General features: G+C 37.7%; 1 protein-coding gene across 2 annotated transcripts in view; it reads left to right on the top strand.

Moving 5' to 3' along the window:
* Positions 1-506: 506 nt before the first annotated feature.
* Positions 507-23,160, top strand: part of LOC149838259 (ras-related protein RABC1-like) — a 35,889-nt gene continuing 13,235 nt past the window's right edge. For both annotated transcript variants that reach the window (XM_090006478.1, XM_090006477.1), the window contains exons 1-5: positions 507-611; positions 1,244-1,421; positions 1,830-1,898; positions 2,671-2,736; positions 3,356-3,477. In XM_090006478.1, the coding sequence (XP_089862604.1) occupies positions 1,286-1,421; positions 1,830-1,898; positions 2,671-2,736; positions 3,356-3,477 (393 nt within the window). In that variant the 5' untranslated portion in view covers positions 507-611; positions 1,244-1,285. The remainder of the gene's footprint in view (positions 612-1,243; positions 1,422-1,829; positions 1,899-2,670; positions 2,737-3,355; positions 3,478-23,160) is intronic.

Raw genomic sequence — 23,160 nt, 5'->3', positions numbered from 1 at the left:
ATCACGAGATTTTCCCAATACTGTGATTTGTAACATTGACAAAGAATCTGATCCAAATCATCTGGATCCTACAGTTGGCCAATCGATTCGAAGATGAGTTGATGCATTTTGGATACAAATACAGTAAGTCTGAGCCAGGTCCATGTCCAAATCTCACTTTTGTATGTAAACAATACGGATCGGACGTGAATCTGATTGGGATTGAGCTCGTAAGATTCGACCATTGGGATCTAGTTAATCTGACGGTTCATATTCTGCCTTCTCTCAGCCCCTTTTCTCCTCCTCATCTCATAACCCGTAAAAAGATGATATCTGTTTTTCAAGTTTGGCGGTCCAGATTAAGCACCCATTCACCATATATGAATGCCGGCCCCACGAGTTCGTTCCTTGTTCTAGTAAATCGATACACAACGATCAGGAATAGAAAAGCCAAATGAGAGAATGTACAAGGGCAAAATAAACTTTCTATCACTAAATGAGATTTTCTAACTTCCTTGTTTTCCGAGATCTTCGAAGTTCCTGACCTTCTCGTATTAATTTCTCAAAATTCCTTGCTCTCTCTCTCTCTCTAACGACAACCCTCTTCCACTCTCTCTTCCAGATTCTTAGAGGTGCGAGAGATTCATATTTTTCACGAATTTTCGTTGTGATAAAGTTCGTTTATTTGCGTACTTGATTCCTCCCGTTGTAGTTCTTCTCTTCTTGATAGTTTAAGTTCGTGAATTGGTCGGAATTTCGGGTTATTTCTAGGGCTTATGGCAGATTTTACGGTTTATTGAAGGAGTATTTTTTGTTTTCGGTATCGTCATTATGTCATGGTAGATTGGTGATCCAAAATTTTGCTTCTGTTTTCTTTTTGCCTCTCTTTGGTACATTTGATCCGAAATTGGTAGGAATTTATGTGTTTTTTGGGGTTTTGGTGGAGATTAAATTGTTCTCTTGTTAATGAATTTATCAGATTCCCATGGTGACGTTTTATATTGTATATTTCTGCGAATTTTGGGTATGGGTAGTTTGTTGAATGCTTCAATTATTAAATTGTTGAAAATATTGTGTTATATGGTTTTCTATGAAGACGTTTGCATGTCGTTTACATTTTTTTGTATCGTACTGTTCTTATTGTGGTTGGATGATATTTAGTTTTAACTATGTTATATTATGAATTGTGGAATCCTTCTTTTATTTTGTTGAAATTTTGCATGATGAATTTTGGTCTTTGATGGGTTACTGTATGGATTTGTAGGTAGTATTGACGTTGCATTGGGATTTCTGAGAGCTAGATTTGATGGATATATCTCCAACACCAGGAGAATTTGATTATTTGTTTAAGTTACTACTGATTGGAGATTCGGGTGTAGGAAAGAGCAGTCTTCTATTGAGTTTCACTTCAGATACGTTCGAAGATCTCTCACCAACAATAGGTAAAGCTTCAAATTTTCCTGTGTCTAGAGCCTTGTGTTGCTATTTTTGTTTCTTCTTCCTGGTTTCCAAATGCTAATAGTCGATGTTTCTATCATTCGCGAATTGTGGAGTTGCACAAATTTGTTATTCTGCTTCCCTAGAAGTTCCGATTAAGCTACTGTGATGGATTGCTAATTTGCACGTTTATACTTGTGTGCTGTTTTGAACCATTTGGTATTGCATCTGATATGACAAAACCTTAGAATTGCAATTCTTAGATAGGAGTCAGGGCATATCTGAAGATTATTCAGCATCTTGAAAGCTTTAATTTCAATAAAATGATACTGTGCTAGCACTTTATATATGTATTTTGTTACATTTTGGTTTATCCTTTAACTTTGTGATTTGGGATCATGATGCATCTCTAGGTGTTGACTTTAAGGTCAAGATGATGACGGTCGGTGGGAAAAGATTGAAGCTTGCGATCTGGGACACAGGTAAAGTTCTAGTGCATATGACATATGCATAACAAGTTTACCAATTCATGTTTCTAACTTGATGACAATCTCATGTAGCGACACCTGTGGTATCCATGTATTATGTCAAGAAAAGGGATCTGGTTCACTCTCCCAACAGTGCTCAATAAAATGGGATGCCACACCCATAAATTAATATATGCTCATGGAAAGGAATAAACACTTTTCTGTAAGCTACTGTAGACTTGAGATAATATAAGTTTATAAGCATTATGATATAAAAAAATTTACTTATGTGAATAGTGATGAGATAAAGGCCTATAAATCGTGCATATATGTGCATATAGATGCTCAAAATGAAAATGCGAAAAATAAAGATTAAAAATTGATGTACATAAGTAAATTGCACATAAAATAATCGGCAAAAGATGGATGCATATGTATGTTTGCATAATAATTTATGTAAGTTCATTAGTATAGCCTGGCCACCAAACACATACTTTCCAATACTTTTACTAGACTTCTTTTCAATGAAAACAAACTTTTCTTAATAGAAATTTGACCTACTTGCTGATCTGAAAATTGCCAAAAATTTTCCTCAGAAATGAATTTTTTGAAAGCCTCCAAAAGTTTTACTGCTAAACTATATCCTTTAATATAATCAGTTGACATTTTTAAATGCTCCAAAAGTTTCATGCAACTTATTCATGTAGTATTTATTGATACATCATGAACTTGGAAAAGAAAATATAGTGCTTCATTATTTGAAGGATATTTCATGTTGGTATTGCAGCTGGACAGGAGAGATTCAGAACATTGACCAGTTCATATTATAGAGGAGCACAGGGAATAATAATGGGTATGTTGTGCTATTTGTGCTATCTACATTAGCTTTTCCTTTGGTTTTGGTGTTTTTATGGTTTACTGTAATGAGATTTTAATAGAAACTTGTTTACTGTGAAAACAAGATTCATGTAAATGCTAGTTAATCATTATGGAAAGTTCTCTCCATATAGATGTAAAAGCATAGTGTCCGTGTTCTTTTGTGGTGTGGTGGTTTCAGACAAGTGATGAGAAACTTACAGGAAAGATATGGCATATTTGAGATTTAATGCATTGACTTGATGGGCCATCCAATTAATTCACTGAAGGAACTTCGAGGGGTGAATGTTAGGAGCTTATAGAAGGTGAAACTCTTATGGGAATGACCAATTAATTAGGCTTTCAAATTATGAAAGTGATAAAAGAGAGTTAATTGACAGTCATTGTTCTTTAGAGGATATTTTCCTGCTGTTGTTCAATTGTGGTCCTGTGCATGTAGGTTTGTATGATTGGCAACTATAGACGAACTGCTCATTTTGATGAACCTTGTGTATTATATTTTAGAGTTGATCTACATTTAGTAATATATGTTTTTTGTTTATTTTATTTGTACTGATGCTGAATTATAATTCATTTTTATCTTATAATCCCTGCAGCTTATGATGTGACACAGCGTGAAACATTTACAAACCTTTCAGATGTATGGGCTAAGGAAATTGATCTATATTCTACCAATCAGGACTGCATCAAAATGGTTGTTGGAAATAAAGTGGACAAGGTAGCAGTTCTTTCCAGAATAGGGACTCTTTTTTTCTTCTAAATAGTGGTTCATATCTTTTTTTTTCTAAATATAGGTTCATATCTTTTTTTTAATGTTTATCATCTAAGTGTGCTATCTAGAGAACTGCAGAGTTTTTTGTGCATAATTTACACTGGGATATTGTGTGTGTGTGTGTGCACCCCTGCTCTATTGTTAGGTAATTGGTTGAAGAAAATCTTATCTGCAAATCCAATATCTAATTTCTAACATACTAGTGGTGATTTCTTGATTTTCCTTTTTTCCTTCCTTTTTTTTTGCAGTAACCCAATTTTTATGATGTGAGGTTTGCATAAGGTGAAACTCTTCACCATGTGTAAAATTTGGACTGACACACTTCAGAGAAGCACACCTTAGTTACTGATACCACCAGTCATCCAATTGTAAAAGTTACAGTCAAACTCGGGAAAAGAGTTCTAATATCTATAACTAAGTTTTTTATAAAATTGAGTTAGAGTTGATCTGAACATCTGTTGGTTATTCTGATGTCAACAATTATCCACTTTTTGCTCGTGTATTCACTAAGATAAATCTTTGTTGGGATTTGTTGCTGTAATCCCTTTAAGGTGTTGAGGATGTAAGGATTTAGCTTCAAAGGTCATCTTGGAAAGCATCAAGGAACAAAAATTATGTTTCTATTGGCTAAATCTATAAAATTTGAGCTTGAGTCATAGTATAGTAATTGAAGGCATAGCCACAAACATTGTTCTTGGTGAGGTTTTCATTGGGAGTTTTTTTCTTTAAGGCTAAGTCACACAGACTCGGCTAAAAGGTCGATGCACCCGTGTCGATACGCCCCGACACGGGTGCGGCTTCGGACACGGGGCGGACACGGTCAACTAAGTGTTAGACTCAGTCAACGTACTAGGGCCGAGTCCATCCACATTTTGGACTCGGTCAACTTTGACCGAGCTTATTTTTATCCATTTATTAAAATTAATTTGGACTCAGGTCGGTTCAGATCCGGACCCGACCCGGATCCAAAACGGTATCACACTCACAAGCCCAATCCGCTTCCTGGATCGGAGATCCTGCACAAAACAACCATTAGATGAGAAAGATATTTCACATCCATGGTCGGCAATTTGAGAAACCGAAAATAGGTTTAAATTTAGTTTGGGAACAACTCTTACTTTTGGAACACAAAAATTTTGTGAATCTTTAAAAGAGCCAATACTTGAAATTTTTAAAAAGGTTCCATCGGCCGTAGAGACACAAGAGTCCTTTGAATTGGTGCAAACATCAATAAGTGCATTTTCATGAGGGGTCATATGAAAAGAAGCTCCGGAGTCAAGGATCCAAGAATACGTACCGGGTGATGATGTTGAAGCAATAGCCACACCCGATGTGGAGGAAGAAACTTTTAGTATTTGTTGAAGAGCCATAGATATTTGTCCAAGATTTTCTTTGATGTCATTGTTCTTGCCTTCATCTTCTTTGGTGGTGGTTTCTTCAAGAGAGGCCACTTTAGGCTTGAAGGTTCCAATAAGCTTTGGACAAGCGGGTTTAATGTGACCCGGCTCATTGCAATAATAACAAACAATCATTTTTCTTCCTCCATTGTAGTTTCCTTGTTTCCCAAAATGAAGAGGCTTATAGGTTCTAACATTGTTACCCGGTTTTGATACGGCAAGGACTTCATCAACATGCTTACTTATGCCAAGCCTTGTCTCCTCTTGAGTGATTTCGGCAATAGCATCCTCAATAGGAGGAAAAATAGATCTATGGAGAAGTGAAGATCTCACTTGCTCAAATTCGGGACGTAGCCCAAAAAGGAATTGAAACAATCGCTCTTGTTCCATTTGTTTTTGCCTTAAATCAATATCTTCCATAGAAACCCATTTTGGCTCCAAGAGAGCCAATTCATCCCATAGTGGGTTTAGGGCACTATAATAGTCTTGAATGCTAGAATCACCTTGCTTGGTGGTTCTAATCTTTTCTTGCAAGAAGTATGCTCTTGCAAGATCCTTTTGGGTATACATACCCTTCATAAAGGACCAAGCCTCATTGGCTCTACGAAATTTAGCTATATTAGCACATACCTTAAGCTCAACATTGTTCATAAACCACGCAAGGATTTTTGCGTGATTGCTTTCCCAATCTTCCACTTCTTTTTGATGACTTTCAATGGCCTTGAGGCGAGCATCTCCTTCAAGAGCCTTTTCTTGACCTTCTTCGTTCTTCGTGAGCATAAGCTTAGGTTCCGGAACGGTACCCATGACAAAACCCCAAAGCTTCTTTCCTTTGAGATTATTTTCCATTGCCGATGCCCACATCATATAATTCTTTCCATTGAGCTGGAAAGATAGGTCAATCTTTGCCTCCATGATGTTGCCAAGAAGTGAGAAGATATCTACTAAAAATGAGATACACAAACCACACCTTTCTTTCAAGAATCGAGTGGCTCTGATACCATGTAATGAGATATTGCGGAAATATAAAGAGTGCATACAAGCACTTACAACAATGAATAAAAGAGACAATATCACAAGTCCACAAAGGGACAATACAAGCACAAGCCTTTAAGAAGGCAACAATATAAAAAGCCTCTTATTGAGAAGAGAAAAAGCTCTCAAGAATGGGAAATATACAAGGGGTTCACCCCTATTTATACAAAAGGAAGAGGAGCAAAGGGATGGCCAAAAGGCCTTAAAAGGAGAGCCAAAAGGGGGCTCCCATAGAGTCGTTGGGAGCCCCCAACGGTCACATTTGTGACCGTTGGGGGCTCCAACGACTCTAAGGTTGGAGCTCCTTTAGGTCCTCAAAAGAAATAAAAAAAGATATTAAAAAATAAAAAATAAAATTACATTTTATCAAAAAAAGAAAATAGTTGTTTTCTAAAACAACTATGTGAAATTACAAAAATACCCCTATCGGGTATTGATGTAATATACAGTATATATATATATATATTAGATACATTTTAACAGGTATCAAAGCTCGGTTGGTGATTGAGCTTCTCTTTGTTATCTTGGAACGTGTGCCTCTCAAGCTTTTTGAAGAAAGGAAGAATATTTGGTGCCGATGGAATGTGATTCTAAAGTTGAGCTTTCTTTTAAGCTCAATGGGTCCAACTATCTTATGTGGGCCTCCGCTATGGAAAATCATCTAAGAGGTAAGAAACTTTGGAGTTTTGTTATGAGAACTACTCCCGAACCCTCTCTTGTTCTCACTAAAATCGAAAATGAGGTTGAAAAAACTTTAGATGGCGATGAGCGCATCAAAGCTATCAATGACCATCAATCCAAAGTTGAGGATTGGTAGAGTAACCATGCCAAAATTTTGGCATGGTTTATGAACAATGTAGACCTTAAAAATTGTGCTAATTGTAACGACCCCAATCCAGACCCTTTAAAAATGGGGAATATTTTTTTTTTCTTTCTAAGAGTTGCGGAAACCTTCCCAGAGATCTGGGGTCCTCACAGTTTCACTTTCCATTGGATAGCCCAACCACCACAAACGAAATTTGCAATCATCATCCATATCAACCAACTAAAACTCTTTCATTAATGAGTAAGAAAATTTCAAAGACAAGGTTTTCTTCAACTGAAAGTAAAGTAACAATTGCAAAAATTTAAAAGAACTAAAAGAAGCAAAAATAGAGTCACTCTGTCCTCTTCTGAAGCCGTCAAGCTCAAGTACGACTCTTATCTATCCTCAGATGCATGTCCAACTTCACTGTTCACCATTTCCTGTGAAAAACCATCAAAGTAGGGTGTCAGAACCGAAATTCTGAGCACAACTACTTCTAAAGAAACCAGGTGAGAGAAAGAACATGGATAAGATTTCATGCAGTGATTTGAGTGAGTGTAGATATAAAATTTTCAACATTCAAATTATCCATAACTACCAATAATTGCATATACTCATCAGTCAAGAACAGTAAAACAATACATATATCAGGAACTAAATAATTAAACCTTGCAACATGATTTCACAAAGTAAATCATATGCTACTACCAAATTATGTCATGATATCAAGAATGATTCAAACATGCATGATCTAATGCATAACAGAAAAATGCATGATTATGTGCAATGCATGATTTATTCTGTTATCTTTCATTTAAGTTTCATCTTTCCATATGCATTCCCTATTAGATGCACACATCCTTAAGTTCCTCTTTTTAATTACAGTTGCCCGCGGATACACCAAACGGGTACAAACCCCGATGTCAAGTAGGTTCTCAGGGTAGCTTAACACACAATTTGTATTTTATTACTGGGTTCCAACTTAGCCCTCGACCGATATCAGGAAACAGCACCATCCATCGGAACATTAGACCTCCACATCTAATGTCGGAGACACAAAGGACACCCCACGCCCACAAGTGCCACTTTCTTGGTACCATAACAACAGCTGTGTCAAAACATACCACTCCCGGGTAAAGTGGCGGACTCTCCCTAAAACCGTGGCCAGGAGAAAGAACCTCAATATCGGGTTCAGGGGACCAAATTACAGCACACAGAGTTTTTGTATCCTCACAGTCTCCCCAGACCGGATATCTAAGATTCTCATACTTCAGATGAGATATCCCAGAATGTATATTACACTGTTCTTATTATATCTTTATTAAAGTTGATTCTTTAAATTTGCAACACCATATGCAAAAGTAAAGTGAAAACCCGTATCCTCCCTTGCTGGGACCCATTCGGGACTCCAGCCCGTGTAAACACATAGAACAATGTAGTAAAGTGTCAAACCATCTTATGTGGTTTAAGTGATGCATTTAAAAACATAAATAAAAGAAAACGAAAGCCACGGCTCTCCAGGCCGATGATGTCCATTTAGGCCATCAATGCACCACAAAATAAAACCAAATTAGTGTTTCATTCATAACATCTTATGTGGTTTAAGTGATGCATTTAAAAACATAAATAAAAGAAAACCAAAGCCACGGCTCTCCAGGCCGATGATGTCCATTTAGGCCATCAATGCACCACAAAATAAAACCAAATTAGTGTTTCATTCATAACACTAGGCCAAAGTACCAAAAGCATGTGCACTTATGAAATCATAAACCCAAACATATGCATGTCATAATTCCTTCATATGCATTCTCAATATGTGTGTGTTACCTACATCACATATGGGCATTAACCAAATCCATGGTTTCCTTAAGTGTATGAGTGTACATGTACCATTTCACACAATAATCAAGCGTACATGTTCAAGAAGAATTATTAATGATTGAATCATGCTCACACTCATGCGTACCATAATCATAACAGTCAAGTGAAAGCATAAACCTCCACGGCAAGTGTTTCCATACAATCCAATACGCAAGCTTTTAAATAACACATGAACTTTAGACAAAGGTATAAAGTTCAGCTAGAGACATCCAAACAAGATACATTACATATAAAATTTCAGTTTTATGTGTCCATCCTCCCTAAACAGTGTAACATGAGCACTATTATACATAACTAAAATTTTCAGGTTATGTTGCAATGATCCCACGCTACATCTTACAAACTTTGAGCTTAACCACACTCAAGCACCATCTTATGTCAATAGACAACCTACAACATCAGATTATGTAATGCATGCAAGATTCTATCAGACTTTAACCGTTCATGAACCTAGCAGCAGTGTATTACACTATTCATGTTTTAATGGTTTGGGATTTTGTATATTCATTTATGAAAATAGGAAGTTTGATAGAAATCAGGACATTCTTTAAAAAAATATACATGCTTTAATGATATAAGACTGTGTAAGACCATACATGATCACATGAACTCGGATTAACTCAATTATAATAGTTAAGAAAGTGAATAGAACTCAAGTCTGATAACAGGTAACTAAGACATATGTATTCAGATTGAATATCAATTAATAATCACACATGAATATATTTGATATAACTGATACATTAGCATACAAATTCTGGTTTAATGACAGAACCCAGAGTTTCGTAGGGATCAAATTTAATCACAGCTCAAAGAACAAAAATCATAGGTAATTGAACTGGATGACAACCTGCACGAAATCATCAAATCATATCATAGCAAACAGTTCTACACCTCTTAAAACACCTGAAAATTTTAATCCCATAGCATAAAAAGCTTTGTCTAAAAGAGACTTCATAACGACCTATATTGTGCGATGCACGTAATACACATCGTGTAACTTGACTAAGCCAAGTTATACATGGCTCTCCCTATGCATATTCAAGATAAAGAAACCCCACGTTAGGAACCCTTAAGGAAAAATTTCAGACCTAAAATCATTCAATAGGTTTACTAGATGAGGTCTACAACAAAAACCCCCAAATTCCCCATTCATTGTTAGCAAACCCCTTTTTCCTAAATCGGACCCCCCCCCCTTTTTTTTTCGATTTAGGGCCTCACCGAACCCCATACTGCTTGAATACAGCAAAAGAGAAAGAAACAGAAATCCCTACCGAAAACCCCAAATTTCTCATAATTTTCCGGGCGTTACGAACCCCTCCTCTCAAATCACTACCCAAAATCGAACTCAGGTTCGATTCCTCACCCAATCCAAGAAGAGCCGTACCTGTTTCTCGGCGACTTTTCCGGCGATCGAAGACTGAAATCACGTGGGTAAGGCCGGCTGGGGTTGCTCCTTGCTGCTGCCGTGACGGGGAGCTTGCTGGAGGTCGGCGATGGCTGCTAGTTGCCGTAGCTCGCCGGCGACCTCTTCTTCCTCCGGTGCGCGCACACAGATAGAGAGAGAGACGGGGAGAGAGAGAAACGAGGGAAGAGAGAGACGAGTGAAGAGCCCCCCCCCCTCTCCACTCCCTTTTATCGGCCAAGACCCCCACCTCCTCTGCCGAGAGGCGCGGGGTCGTTACGCTCTGCGTAACCCCCCTGCCCCCCCTTTCTGATTTCGGCTTCCAGCTTTATCGGGCAACCCTTATCGGGTTGCCCTTTTCTTTTAAAAGAGCTGCTACAAGGCGCGTCTCGGGTCCGGACCCGAGACCCGTAACCCGACCCCAAATCAAAATGGATCCACAAGTTGGATCCAAATGGATCCAACTGTGGATCCTCGGATTAATTTTAAAAACTTAAAATTTTTATTTATTTATTGCTATTATTATTATTAAATCGGGATTTAAATTAATTAATCCTAATTACCCCCTTTATGGGTCCTAGATCCGAAATATGGATCTAGGCCCAATTTGAATTATTTTATAATAAAAATTTCGGGTTTTACACTAATATTGCCAAATTTAGAAGGGCCAATGAGGCATGGTTTTTCCTTAAGGGTATGTATACCCAAAAGGATCTTGCTCGATAAATTTTTTGTCAAGAAAAAATCCGTTCTACCAAACAAATGGATATGAGTGTCCGGGACTACTTTAGCTCTCTAACCCCTCTTTGGGATGAACTTGCTCTTCTTGAACCTAAATGGGTGGCTCCAGAAGATATTGAGTTAAGAAGAGAATAAATTGAAAAAGAGCACTTTTTCCAATTTCTTCATAGTCTTCGACCGGAATTTGAACAAGTTAGGGCATCCCTTCTCCATAGAAGCAAAGCCTTACCCATTGAAGACGCCCTTGCCGAAATATGCCAAGAGGAAACTCGACTTGGCCTAAGCGTTAAGAGTGATGAAGTTTTGGCCGTTACTAGGCCCGGATCAAATGTAAAAGCATATAGACCTCCTTACTTTAACAAAAATAGTAATGTGCCTAGAAAGGGAGTGATATGTCATTATTGTAATGAACCAGGACACATTAGACCGGTTTGTCCCAAACTTAAGGGAAAAGTAGCCGCGGTTGAAGAAAATTCTGCAAAGAAGGAAAAAGAAAGTGCCAAAGAGGGAGATATCAAAGAAACTCTTAATCATATCTCCGAAGTTCTCCAACATCTTCTCAAGACTTCTTCTTCAACATCCGGAGCCGCCATCGTCTATTCTTCATCACCTCCATGTATGTGGATACCAGACTCTGGTGCTTCTTTTCATATGACATCTCATAAAAACTCTCTTTCAAATGTTTTTTCCGAACCCATATCCTCTTATGTTTCAACGGCCGATGGAACATCTTTGAAAATTGAAAGTATTGGAACACTTGATTTTAAAAATTCTCAAAACTTTTTCGTTCCTAAAGTAAGAATCGTTCCAAAAATTAATCTAAAGGTTTTTTCCATTTCCCAAATCACCGATCATGGATGCCAAGTCTCTTTCTCACCTAAAGATTGCACCGTGCAGGATCTCCATTCAGGGAAGCTGATTGGGCAAGGCCATAGAAGGGGTGATCTCTATTTTATGGATTTTTTGACTCTTCCATCTAAGTCATTTTGCAATGTTGTAAAAGACAAAAGTATTGGAATTTGGCATGAGAGACTTGGTCATTCAAATTTTGTAAAAATGTCTCGTTTTTCTTTTTTGAACAATACTTGTAAAGACAATCACATGACTTGTAAAGATTGCATTTTTGAGAAATCTAAAGCTACTCCATTTCCTCAAAGAAGTTACTTCACCACTCGACCTTTTGAACTTGTTCATTCTGATGTGTGGGGACCTTCCCCTATTTTGTCCATAGGAGGATTTTCGTACTATGTGGTCTTTATTGATGACTTCACTCGATTTACATGGATTTACTTCCTAAGTCGCAAATCCGAAGTTTTCTCCTTCTTTAAAGAATTCCATGCGATGGTTAAAAATCAATTTTTGGGAAATCTATCTATTCTTAGGTCCGATTCGGGAGGCAAATATATGTCCAATGATTTTCAAAGCTATTTAAAAGAAAATGGAATTTGTCATCAACGTTCTTGTCCCAACACTCCGCAACAAAATGGTTTTGCGGAAAGAAAGCATAAACACATAATAGAAACCACAAGAACGTTATTAATTTCAAAAAATATTCCAAAATCCTTTTGGGCCGAAGCGGTTCTAACCTCAACATACCTTATCAATAGAACCCCTTCATCTTCTTTGAAAAATCTTTCTCCATTTGAAAAACTTTACAATATGTCTCCCGATTATAAAAGACTAAGAATTTTTGGATGTAAATGCTTTGTTCTAACTCACAAAAATGATAAACTTTCTCCTAGGGCTATTGAATGTATTTTCTTAGGATATGGCGAAAAACAAAAAGGTTATCAATGTTTTGACATACTCAAAAACAAACTTTATATCTCAAAAGATATCACATTCCTAAAAGAAGAAAATGGTTTTTCGCACCAACCAAATGAAAATATTGATTATTCCTTTTTATTTGACTTGTTGCCTCAAGAAAACATCATAGATGATCATATTGATCTTAGTGAACCTCTTATTGAAGATCATTTTGAACATCCAAATGATGATCAAAATTTAGAAGAAAATGTTTCAAGACAAATACAAGTCTACTCTAGAAGGAATGAAAGAAATCCTCCTTGTGCCCTTGAAAAATTCTCTCAAAGTGAGTTGATCGAAGAAACCTCTCAAAGAAGATCAAATCGTATTTCCAAAGTACCAAATAGATTTGTTTCTTATGATTCTTTTTCTCCAAACTTTCGAGCATGTCTACTTGCTCTTCACTCCTTTCATGAACCATCTCATTACAATGATGCTAAACAATATGCTCATTGGAACGAAGCTATGGAATTAGAACTTAATGCTCTTAAAAAGGCACAAACTTGGGAAATCATTGATCCTCCTAATGGCAAGAAACCCATTGGATGTAGATGGGTTTTTAAAATAAAAACGTAAAGTGATGGTTCATTAGAAAGATATAAGGCTAGGTTAGTAGCCAAAGGATATGCCCAAGAGTATGGCGTAGATTATGATGAAATTTTTGCCCCAGTTGCTCGAATGACTAGTGTTCGAGCTCTTATTGCTATAGCCTCTGTCAAAAAATGGGCAATCTTTCAACTTGATGTCAAAAATGCCTTTTTGAATGAAAATTTAAATGAAGAAGTTTATATGGAACCTCCTCCAGGTATGAATTTACATGGAAAAATTTTGAAATTAAAAAAGGCCTTATATGGACTTAAGCAAGCTCCTAAAGCTTGGTATGACAAGTTTAATAATGTATTAATCAATTTAAGATTTTCTTCTTGCTATACTGACACTGCTCTTTTTATTAAGAAGACAGGTGACTCCATTATTATGCTTCTGCTATATGTTGATGATATGTGTAATGAAAAGAGGCGGAAGCACCAATAGAGCAAAAAGTCACTCTTTAAGAGTGACTACTAGAGCCAAGAACACAAACACCAAATGTGCACACACAAAACTCTCAAATATAGAAAATGACATAAAGTCATAAGTTGGAATTATTGAAGAAAGAGAGAGAAGGGTGTAAAAACCCATTCTTACAAGAGGAGAATACCTCCTCTATTTATAGAGGAGGGAGGCTCTAAAAAGGAACCACAAGGGGGCTCCCTTGTAGTCGTTGGGAGCCCCAACGGTCAGAAATCTGACCGTTGGAGCCCCAACGACTACAAGTGTGGGGCCCCTTGTGGTCATTACAAAAGGAAAAAATAAAAGAAAAAAAAGTAAAAGAAAAAAAGGAAAAAAGTAAAAAAGAAAAAATAGAAAAGTACATTGGTGGTTTTACAATAATACCCCTATCAGGTATTTCACTAAAGAAGAAATAGTATATATACATATATGTATATATATACTTATATATATACAGATGTATATATATATAAGTATATGTATATATATATATACATATTTTAACACGCCCCCTCAAACTTTATGGGGAGAAGACCGAAAGTTTGCTAAGGAGGAACATAAATCATGGAGTTGGAAGCGCCTTGGTGAAGAAGTCAGCCAGTTGATACTCTGAAGTGACATATGGCAATGTGATGGTCCCTTTGAGATATTCGTCTCGAACATAATGGCAATCCATTTCGATATACTTGGTCCGCTCATGAAAGGTGTGATTGCTTGCAATGTATATCGCACTCTTGTTATCACAACAGAGCTTGGTGGGAGTGGAAATGGGAACGCCCATGTCACCAAGAAGACTTCTGAGCCATACAATTTCCATAGTTGTCATCGCCATAGCCCGATATTCAGCTTCAGTAGATGATAAGGAGACCTTCTGTTGCTTCTTGCATCTCCATGAGATGAGAGATTCTCCTAAAAAAATACAAAGACCCGTAATTGAGATACGATCATTGGGATTTCCTCCTCAGTCAGCATCAGTAAAAGCAGTCAATTCAAGAGATGAGGAAGAGGATAAGAAGAGTCCCTTGGAGATGATATTTTTGATATATCGCACAATTCTCATTACGGCCGCCATATGAACCGTGGTAGGTGCGTGCTGAAACTGGCTTGCTGCATGAACCACATGAGCTATGTCAGGACGGGTGATGGATAGATAGGTGAGGGATCCAATTAATTGACGGTAGGGAGTTGGATCTTCAAGAAGAACACCATCTTCAAGTCTTAGTTTCACATTGATAACTTCGGGAGTCTCAACTTTCTTTTCATCAGATATTCCTGAGTTGGTACAAATTTCTGCAGCTAACTTCATTTGAGATAAGATGTATCCTCGTGCAGAATAAGCCACTTCAATTCCTAAAAAATATCTCAAATAACCAAGGTCAGACATATCAAAAGTATCTTTTAGCATAGACTTAACATCATTTACTCTTTTTTTGTCATTCCCAGTGATGATCATATCATCAACATACAGCAGAAGCATAATAATGGAGTCACTTGTCCTTTTAACAAAAAGAGCAGTATCAGTGTAGCAAGAAGGAAAACCTAAATTGATTAATACATTACTAAACCTGTCATACCAAGCTTTAGGAGCTTGCTTAAGTCCATATAAAGCCTTTTTTAATTTTAAAACTTTTCCATTTAAATTCATACCTGGAGGTGGTTCCATATAAACTTCTTCATTTAAATTACCATTCAAGAAGGCATTTTTAACATCAAGTTGAAAGATTGGCCATTTTTTAACAGAAGCTATAGCAATAAGGGCTCGAACACTAGTCATTTGAGCAACTGGGGCAAAAGTTTCATCATAGTCTACCCCATGGTTTCCAGTTGAGGAAGCGGGAGCGGGAAGCGAGGCACTTTCAAAATTTTAGGAAGCGGGGAAGCGTGGGACCACTTAGGAGCGATTCGGGAAGTGTCTCGGAAGCGACCTAGGAAGCGTCTCGGAAGCGTCTCGGAAGCGAGGGGGAAGCGAAAAAAATAAAAATAAAAATAAAAAATATAAAAAAATTGAAAAAACAGGGGAAGCGTGGGGGAAGCGTGATGGGAAGCGCGCTTCCCATTAAAGGGAAGCGCGTCCCCCATTAAAGGGAAATGCGTCCCCCATTAAAGGGAAACGCGCTTCCCAAAAAAGGGGGACGCTTCCCCCCACGCTTCGGGGAAGCGCGAGGTTTCGCGCTTCCGAAGCGCGCTTCGGGGAAGCACGCTTCCCCTTTTAGCTAGGCGCTTCCGGTAACCCTGGTTTACCCCATACTCTTGGGCATATCCTTTGGCTACCAACCTAGCCTTATATCTTTCAAATGAACCATCACTCTTAGTTTTTACTTTAAACACCCATTTACATCCAATGGGTTTCTTGCCATTGGGAGGATCAATGATTTCCCAAGTTTGTGCCTTTTTAAGGGCATTAAGTTCAAGCTCCATAGCTTCATTCCAATGAGCATATTGTTTAGCATCATTGTAATGAGATGGTTCATGAAAGGAGTGAAAAGCAAGTAGACATGCTCGATAATTAGGAGAAAAAGAATCATAAGAAACAAATCTATTTGGTATCTTGGGAATGCGATTTGATCTTCTTTGAGAGGTTTCTTCTATCGACTCACTTTGAGAAAATCTTTCAAGGGCACAAGGAGGATTTCTTTCATTCCTTCTAGAGTAGACTTGTATTTGTCTTGAAGCATTTTCTTCTAAGTTTTGATCATTATTTGGATGTTCAACAAGATCTTCATTAAGAGGTTCACTAGGATCAACATGATCATCTATGATGTTTTCTTGATGTAACAAGTCAAACAAAAAGGAATAGTCAATATTTTCATTTGGTTGATGCGAAAAACCATTTTCTTCTTCGAGGAATGTGACATCTTTTGAGATATAAAGTTTATTCTTAAGTATGTCAAAACATCGATATCCTTTTTGTTTTTCGCCATATCCAAAAAAAATACATTCAATAGCCCTAGGAGAAAGTTTATCATTTTTCCGAGTTAAAACAAAGCATTTACATCCAAAAATTCTTAATCTTTTATAATCGGGAGACATATTGTAAAGTTTTTCAAATGGAGAAAGATTTTTCAAAGAGGATGAAGGGATTCTATTGATGAGATATGTTGAGGTTAGAACCGCTTCGGCCCAAAAGGATTTTGGGATATTTTTTGAAATCAATAATGTTCTTGTAGTTTCTATTATGTGCCTATGCTTTCTTTCCGCAAGGCCATTTTGTTGCGGAGTGTTGGGACAAGAACGTTGATGACAAATTTCATTTTCTTTTAAGTAACTTTGAAAATCATTACACATATATTCACCTCCCGAATCGGACCTAAGAATAGATAGATTTCTCAAAAATTGATTTTTAACCATTGCATGAAATTCTTTAAAGAAGGAGAAGACTTCGGATTTGCGACTTAGGAAGTATATCCACGTAAATCTAGTGAAGTCATCAATAAAGACCACATAATACGAAAAACCTCCTTTAGACAAAATTGGGGAGGGTCCCCACACATCGGAATGAACAAGTTCAAATGGCCGAGTGGTAAAGTAACTTCTTTGAGAAAACGGAGTAGCTTTAGATTTCCCAAAAATGCAATCTTTACAAGTCATGTGATTGTCTTTACAAGTATTGTTCAAAAAAGGGAAAAGAGACATTTTTACAAAATTTGGATGACCAAGTCTCTTATGCCAAATTCCAATACTTTTGTCTTTAACAAGATTGCAAGATGATTTAGATGGAAGCGTCAAAAAGTCCATAAAATAGAGATCACCCCTTCTATGGCCTTGCCCAATCAACTTCATTGACTGGAGATCCTGCACGGTGCAATCTTTAGGTGAGAAAGAGACTTGGCATCCATGGTCGGTGATTTGGGAAACGGAAAAGAGATTTAAATTAATTTTTGGAACGACTCTTACTTTAGGAACGAAAAAGTTTTGAGAATTTTTGAAGTCAAGTGTTCCAATACTTTCAATTTTCAATGACGTTCCATCGGCCGTTGAAACATAGGAAGACATGGGTTCGGAAAAAACATTTGAAAGAGAGTTTTTATGAGATGTCATATGAAAAGAAGCACCAGAGTCTAGTATCCACATACCTGAAGGTGATGAAGAGTAGGCGATGGCGGCTCCGGATGTTGAAGGAGAAGACTTGAGATGGTGTTGGAGAACTTCGGAGATATGATTAAGAGTTTCTTTGATATCTCCTTCTTTCGTACTTTCTTCCTTCTTTGGAGAACATTCTCCAACCGCGGCAACCTTTCCTTTAAGCTTTGGACAAACCGGTCTAATGTGCCCCGGTTCATTACAATAGTGGCATATAATTCCCTTTCTAGGCCCATTGCTATTTTTGTTAAAGTGGGGAGGTCTATATGCTTTAACATTTGATCCGGGCCTATTAATGGCCAAAACTTCATCACTCCTAATGCTCAAGCCAAGTCGAGTTTCTTCTTGACATATCTCGGCAAGGGCATCTTCAATAGGTAGGGCTTTGCTTCTGTGGAGAAGAGATGCCCTCACTTGTTCAAATTCCGGGCGAAGTCCATGAAGGAATTGAAAAAAGTGCTCCTTTTCAATTTGTTCCCTTCTTAATTCAATATCTTGAGGAACAACCCATTTAGGCTCAAGAAGGGCAAGCCGTAACGACCCCAATCCAGACCCTTTTAAAAATGCGGAATATTTTTTTTTTTCTAAGAGTTGCGGAAACCTTCCCAGAGATCTGGGGTCCTCACAGTTCCACTTTCCATTGGATAGCCCATCCACCACAAACGAAGTTGCAATTATCATCCAAATCAACCAACTAAAACTCTTTTATTAATGAGTAAGTAAATTTCAAAGACAAGGTTTTCTTCAACTGAAGTAAAGTAACAATTGCAGAATTTAAAAGAACTGAAAGACAAAAGAAAGAGCCATTATGTCCTCTGCTGAAGCTGACAAGCCCAAGTATAACTCATCTATCCCCAGATGTATGTCCAACTTCACTGTCCACCAATTCCTGTGAAAAACCAACAAAGTAGGGTGTCAGAACCGAAATTCTGAGCACAGCTACTTCTAAAGAAACCAGGTGAGAGAAAGAACATGGATAAGATTTCATGCAGTGATTTGAGTGAGTGCAGATATAAAATTTGCAACATTTAAATATCCACGACTACCAATAATTGCATTTACTCACCAGTCAAGAACAGTAAACAGTGTTATATATCAATAACTAAATGATCAAACCTTTCAGCATGATTTCACAAAGTAAGTCATATGCTACCAACAAATGATGTCATGATATCAAGAATGAGTCAAACATGCATGATCTAATGCATAACAAAAAAATGCATGATTATGTGCAATGCATGATTTCTTCTGTTATCTTTCATTTAAATTCCATCTTTCCATATGCATGCCCTATTAAATGCACACATTTTTAAGTTCCTCTTTTTAATTACCGTGGCCCGCGGATACACCAAACGGGTACAAACCCCGAGGTCAAGTAGGTTCCCAGGGTAGCTTAACACACAATTTGTATTTTATTACTGGGTTCCAACTTAGCCCTCGATCGATATCAGGAAACAACACCATCCATCGGAACATTAGACCTCCACATCTAATGTCGGGGACACAAGGGACACCCCACGCCCACAAGTGCCACTTCCTTGGTATCATAAACTCACAGCTGTGACTAACACACCACTCCCGGGTAAAGTGGCGGGTTCTCCCTAAAACCGTGGCCAGGAGAAGAACCTCAATATCGGGTTCAGGGGCAACAACGCACACGGAGTTTTTGTATCCTCACAGTCTCCCCAAGACCGGATAACTAAGATTCTCATACTCCAGATGAGATATCCCAGAAGGTGTATTACACTGTTCTTATTCATTATATTTTTATTTAAAGTTCATCTTTTAAGTTTGCAACACCATATGCAAAAGAAAAGTGAAAACCCGCATCCTCCCTTGCGGGGACCCAATCGGGACTCCAGCCCGTATAAGCCACTAGAACAGTGTAGTAAAGTGTCAAACCATCTTATGTGGTTTAAGTGATGTATTTAAAACTTATGTGAAAGCAAACCAAACCCATGGCTCTCCAGGCCGATGATGGTCCAACCAGGCCATCAATGCATCACATCACAAAACAAAAGTAGTGTTTTATTTATAACACTAAGCCAAAGTGCCAAAAGCATATGCACATATGAAATAATAAACTCAAACATATGCATGTCATAATTCATTCATATGAAATTTCAATATGTGTGTATTACATACATCACATATGGGTGTTCACCAATGCACACCTCTTTTGAGTGTGTCAGTATGCACATACATTACACATTCTCATCAAGCATACGTGCTCACAAAAATATCAACAACCGATCTATGATCACATTCATGATTGCACAAACAGTACAATAAGATGCTAATATAACATTTTACATATTCACCGGGCAAAATGTAAATTTCTGCACATGCTAGGGAAGGTGGTCGGGCTTACTAATCCCGGACCCCTATCCTCTTAACTAAATAGTCAATTCAGTCCAATCGACTGAGCCTGTCAACCATCCCAGCCGATTGGGTCAGCTAGAGTGGGTCGTCCAACCAAATCCACTGTTTATGCTGACACAACATAAGCTTTCATCAAATTTTTGTTCGCATACCGCTGAGGATCTATACCAAAAGGAAAGCATGTGGGAAACACATAAGAACCGACTATCATGAGCAAATTTGATTTTTCAGAATCCATGATTACAGGTACATTCATAGGGACTCACTCATAATTTAAATGATAAATCTGATTAACCAGACCAGCTATGTACATATGCTGCAGGAACATAAGAAAAAATCTCAAGCATAAGCAATGTCTTCAGCTATTATGCATGTATGAAATCAGTATTATGGATAACGCTAACTTTAACCACCATATTTAGCTTAATGCCTGTATACCAACACGTATTCAAGCTGATTACCCTCACCAATTCTGCATCAAAACAACCCACGCACACACATACAGTTTTATAACAGGGATTTTATTTTCTGTTCAGCACTAGAATAGCCCATGAAAGGTGGGTACCTAACAGGTATTTTTCCCGGTCAGAGTTCCAGTTATACTAAAGGATATCTGGTTCAGGATATACTAGTGTCAAAACCCAAGAAGGTAACCTAAGTTGGACTTCTTTAGGACAGTCTACCATAATAAGTAAATTATTACAATAAAGTTAATCCTGCTAAGTTTTGAAAAACACAAAGAACTATTTAAAACACATCAACTTCATACTGTCAAACGCAAACTTCATTGGAATAGTAGATTCAGCCTTTAAAATGAATGTAATAGCCAAAAAGCAATTGTTCCAGGACACCACTAGGGAACAGTTACTTAAACTACGCAACATAAGAAAAAGAATAAGCTTGTGAAATACAGAAAACACACTTTGATCTAATCAATAGGATGCATAAACCATGTACTACTGTTGAAACTCCCTCATGTTCATAGAACAACATGCACAATGCACCCCTAACAAAATCTTGCATAAGAGCTCGTGATGCCCAAATTTTTATGCAGCAACTTAATCCAAGCCTTCAAACCAAATTAAAAATAAACTCAGCTCCTATGGATTTAACGTACACAGCATACATATATATATATATTTTTTTTGAATCATATGAGTTACAGGCCAGCACCCAGCCGACTGGGTCGGCTGGGCCTGCTATGGCCCGGCCCACAAGATGTAAAGCACCCAGCCGACTGGGTCGGCTGGGGCCCTGCTAACACCGCACCCAGCCGACTGAGTCGGCTGGGCCTGTCGCCTCCTACCAATGCACTAGAGGCCTGCAATATGAAACAACACATATATTTTTTTTCATAAGCATATACGATTACTGTTTTCCTATTTCAAGATGTAGGGCATATTAAGAAAACCCCCAAATCAATTTGATTTGGGTATTTAGGGTTTATCAAGAAAAACCCCCAAATCAACGTATGGAATCGAACCCCTGTTCGATTCCTCACCCAGGTTCGAAGAAGAACCGTACCTTAATGAAGATTTCCGGCGATCAGAGGCTATCGATCATGAAATCCCTTTGCTCCTGCCAGTCTGCGGGAGCAGCAGTAGAGGACGAAGCACCTCTGCGTGTATAATGCGACATCTACAACGTACATCCTTTCTTTCAAGCTAAATGGGTCCAACTATCTCATGTGGGCCTCCGCTATGGAAAATCATCTTAGAGGTAAGAAACTTTGGGGCTTTGTTATGGGAACTATTCCCGAACCCTCTCTTGTTCTTACCAAAATTGAAAATGAAGTTGAAAAAGCTTTAGATGGCGATGAGCGCATCAAAGCCATTAATGAACATCAATCCAAAATTGAGGATTGGAAAAGTAACCATGCCAAAATTTTGGCATGGTTTATGAACAATGTAGACCTTAAAAATTGTGCTAATATTGCCAAATTTAGAAGGGCCAATGAGGCTTGGTTTTTCCTTAAGGGTATGTATACCCAAAAGGATCTTGCTCGGCAATTTTTTTGTCAAGAAAAAATTTGTTCCACCAAACAAATGGATATGAGTGTCCGGGACTATTTTAGCTCTCTAACCCCTCTTTGGGATGAGCTTGTGTAACGACCCCAACTCCTACCTTTGAAAAATGCGGAATTTTTTTTTTCTAAGAGTCGCGGAAAACTTCCCAGAGACCTGGGGTCCCTACAGTTCCAATTTCAATTGGATAACCACACACCACAAAGCAACTTACATTTATCAATCATAACCAATCCACTGAACTCTTTTATTAATGAATCAGTAATATGTTCAATGTCAAAAGTGAAATATCAAATTGCAGGAAATCAGAAGAACTAAAAGAAAACACAGGTAGAGCCACTCTGTCCGTAAGTGAAGCCGTCTGAAACAAATGTGACCCTCGTATCCCTCAGAAGCGAGTCGACTTCACTGATCACCTGTGCCTGGGAAAAACCAACAAAATAAGAGGGTCAGAAATCCGAAGAATTCTGCGTACAGGTTTCCCTAATGAATCAAATAAGAAAAAGAGCATAAATAAGATCCATGTAATATTTTGAGGAATACGATTATAATCAATTACTAAGTCAATTAACCATTCATGCATAATTAAACATTTAACAAGAGGGAACACGAAATATGCAACATTGATCACAACTTAATCAATAAGGCAATTAAATGTAAAATAGATCAACATCATACAATGATCAACATAAACAACTAAGTGAACAGGTAAACAGGAATGAACTAATGCAGAGCAAGAATATGCATGATTTGTGTACAATGCATGAACCATTTATTATCTTCCATTTAAGTTTCCCTCTTTCCATATGCATGTCATATTAAATGCACACAATCCTTAAGTTCCTCTTTTTAATTTATCATTGCCCGCAGATACACCAAACGGGTACAATTCCCGAGGTCAAGTAGAGTTCCCGGGGTAGCTTCACACACAATTTGTATTTTATTACCGGGTTCCAAACTCAGCCCTCGACCGATATCAGGAAACAACACCATCAATCAGAACCTTGGAAAACAACATCCAAA

The sequence above is a fragment of the Nuphar pumila genome, chromosome 5, assembly GCF_984573655.1.
Source record: "Nuphar pumila chromosome 5, dmNupPumi1.hap1.1, whole genome shotgun sequence".
Lineage (NCBI taxonomy): Eukaryota > Viridiplantae > Streptophyta > Magnoliopsida > Nymphaeales > Nymphaeaceae > Nuphar > Nuphar pumila.
This window is presented reverse-complemented; position numbering and strand designations above follow the sequence as displayed.